At 43.1% G+C, this 2223-nt stretch overlaps 1 protein-coding gene across 1 annotated transcript in view; it reads right to left on the bottom strand.

Moving 5' to 3' along the window:
* Positions 1-44: 44 nt before the first annotated feature.
* The window catches only part of LOC103523730 (ATP-dependent zinc metalloprotease YME1 homolog), a gene marked incomplete at both ends in the record, with an annotated part of 10258 nt that continues 8079 nt past the window's right edge, over positions 45-2223 (bottom strand). Inside the window, one exon of the mRNA XM_008488749.1 lies at positions 45-269. Coding sequence (XP_008486971.1) covers positions 45-269 — 225 coding nt within the window. The remainder of the gene's footprint in view (positions 270-2223) is intronic.

Below are 2223 nucleotides of genomic sequence, written 5' to 3'. Positions count from 1 at the left end.
TTGGTTACCTTCCACTCAAGAGTCTATTACTATTTTATTCTTACCTAACACTACCACTCCTTCGTTCTGATGGAACCCGTCCATTTCCGCCAGGAGTTGATTGATCGTCTGATTGGCGTACGGATGTAGCACCGAGTTTGTCCTCTTGGCTCCCACCGAGTCGATTTCGTCTATGAACACAACGCACGGGGTTCTATCCTTGGCAGCCTTGAAGAGGTCTCGAACACGCCGGGCTCCCTGCCCCACCAGGACCTCGTCAAATTCCGGACCTGAGGAGTGAAAGGGAATAAAATTATTACCATTGTGAATGGAAAGAAACAAAACCTGCCTTTGTGGCGTAGTGGTCAAGACGCTCGCCTGGTAAAAAGAAGGGCGTGGGTTCGATCCCAGCCGAGGCATGGCATTGTACCATTTATTTGAGAATTTGACGATATAATAAAGGAGCTCTAAAGGTTAGGTGGTAGAGAACGCCTCTGGCGTTAACATCGCCTAGTGGTTACCTAGCACTCAAGAGTCTAATATTACTGCTACATATAATACTCCGGGGGTTTGTGTCGTAGTATGATTTGACTGACCTCTTTTTGCTCACCCAAAATATAATAATACTGCTTATTTATTATACTGCTCACAAAAGACTGAAATGTCCCTTTACTACAGAAGTAGGCTGGTACTATTATTGTAGTCTAAAATTGTTTGTTAACCTCTGAAGGGATTCCCTTTCATTTTTTTTTTTTTTTTTTTTTTTTTAAAAAGAGTGAGTGTTTCCACCGCCGTTTTCTATTTCGTGCAATGGAACAACTGGTAGACATTAGGAACGTTTGTGGCCTGTGTCGTAGTCATCCCATCCCGTTAGTATCGCCTCTCATCAGATGGGCGAAAAGACCACAATACTTCCCATTTAGGTGCTGGGTCAACACGAGAACACCAGAAAGTAACCCGTTGAAATATTTGCAATCGAAAAACGAGACAAAATTTTGTCGATGGTGGGATTCGAAACTGACTCGGTGACCTTCTGCATGCACAGGCAAGCGCGTTACCACTGGCCGAACCGTGGCCACAATTAATAATTTACCCTGCCACACCTGGAAGAAGGGCACACCCCGCCTCCCCAGCCACTGGCGCGGGCCAGCATAGTTGTTCCCCGTACCAGGAGTGCCCACCAAAGGGTAGCACCCCCCTTCGCAACTTTCCACCCAGGTTGGAAAACGAGTTCTCCGGGTTCTTTAAAAAACTCCCACGGATCTCTTTCAACTCCTGCTTGGCTTCATCCACGCCACGGACGTCTTTGAAACGGTGATGTTGATTCTCTGGATTTCCACCTAAGAAACAATGAAAGAATATATGAAACTGATACATAAAAAAAGAAGAAAAATACTCAGCAAGAAAGAAGATTAAAAAAAAAAAAAAAAAACATGGAGTTCCACCGCCGTTTATTTTCCGTAGCATATTTAACAACTGCTACAATAGAGCGCAAGTGGTGCGTGTATCGTAGCATGCCCGACCATCCCGTAGTATGCCTCATCAGGGTGGGTGAGAAGCAGACCACAATACTTCCCATTTAGGTGCTGGAACAACGACGAGAAACACCAGAAAATAACTCATTGAGAATATTTGCAATCGGAAAAACGCAGTACCAAAATGGAAAAAAAAAGCGAGTGAACAAAATGTTTTTAAAAAAAACTTATTACTTTTACTTCAGTTTTGTTTCCCATTCCTGATCTGGATGCGGAGTTGACCATGGTGGACATGAATGTAAGACCAGCAGAGGGAGATAAGGATGAGAAGAAGATCGCAACTTCTGCAGTGCCGTCAACAAGGAGAAAAATAGGATTGAAGATTAAATGCATTACAGTAAAATTACCATCAACACAGGTAATAAAATTGGCATCATCACAATTGATACATACAACAGCAGGTAGTGATGTCGGCCGGGGCACGGTGGTTTATGGGTTTCATACCTTTCATAGAATGTTCAAGTTATTCGGTACTTTTTCGTCTTAAAACCTTAAACCTGCTCCAGTCATAGCTTTATACCTTAACAAATTTTAAATAGGTATGAAACCACTAAATCCGTGGCCCAGCCCTAACTTGGGAGCTGGACGCGAAATTTCCGCCTGCGCGATGCGAGGCCGATTGATCCGACCGGTATAAAATATTACATTATCCAATGTTATAAATATTACATTATCCCAAACACTATACATATAATATGTAGTAATGGAC

This window comes from Diaphorina citri, unplaced genomic scaffold (genome assembly GCF_000475195.1).
Source record: "Diaphorina citri unplaced genomic scaffold, Diaci psyllid genome assembly version 1.1 scaffold35890, whole genome shotgun sequence".
Taxonomy (NCBI): Eukaryota; Metazoa; Arthropoda; class Insecta; order Hemiptera; family Psyllidae; genus Diaphorina; species Diaphorina citri.
Note: the sequence above shows the minus strand (reverse complement) of the source record. Positions and strands in the feature narration are given on the sequence as shown.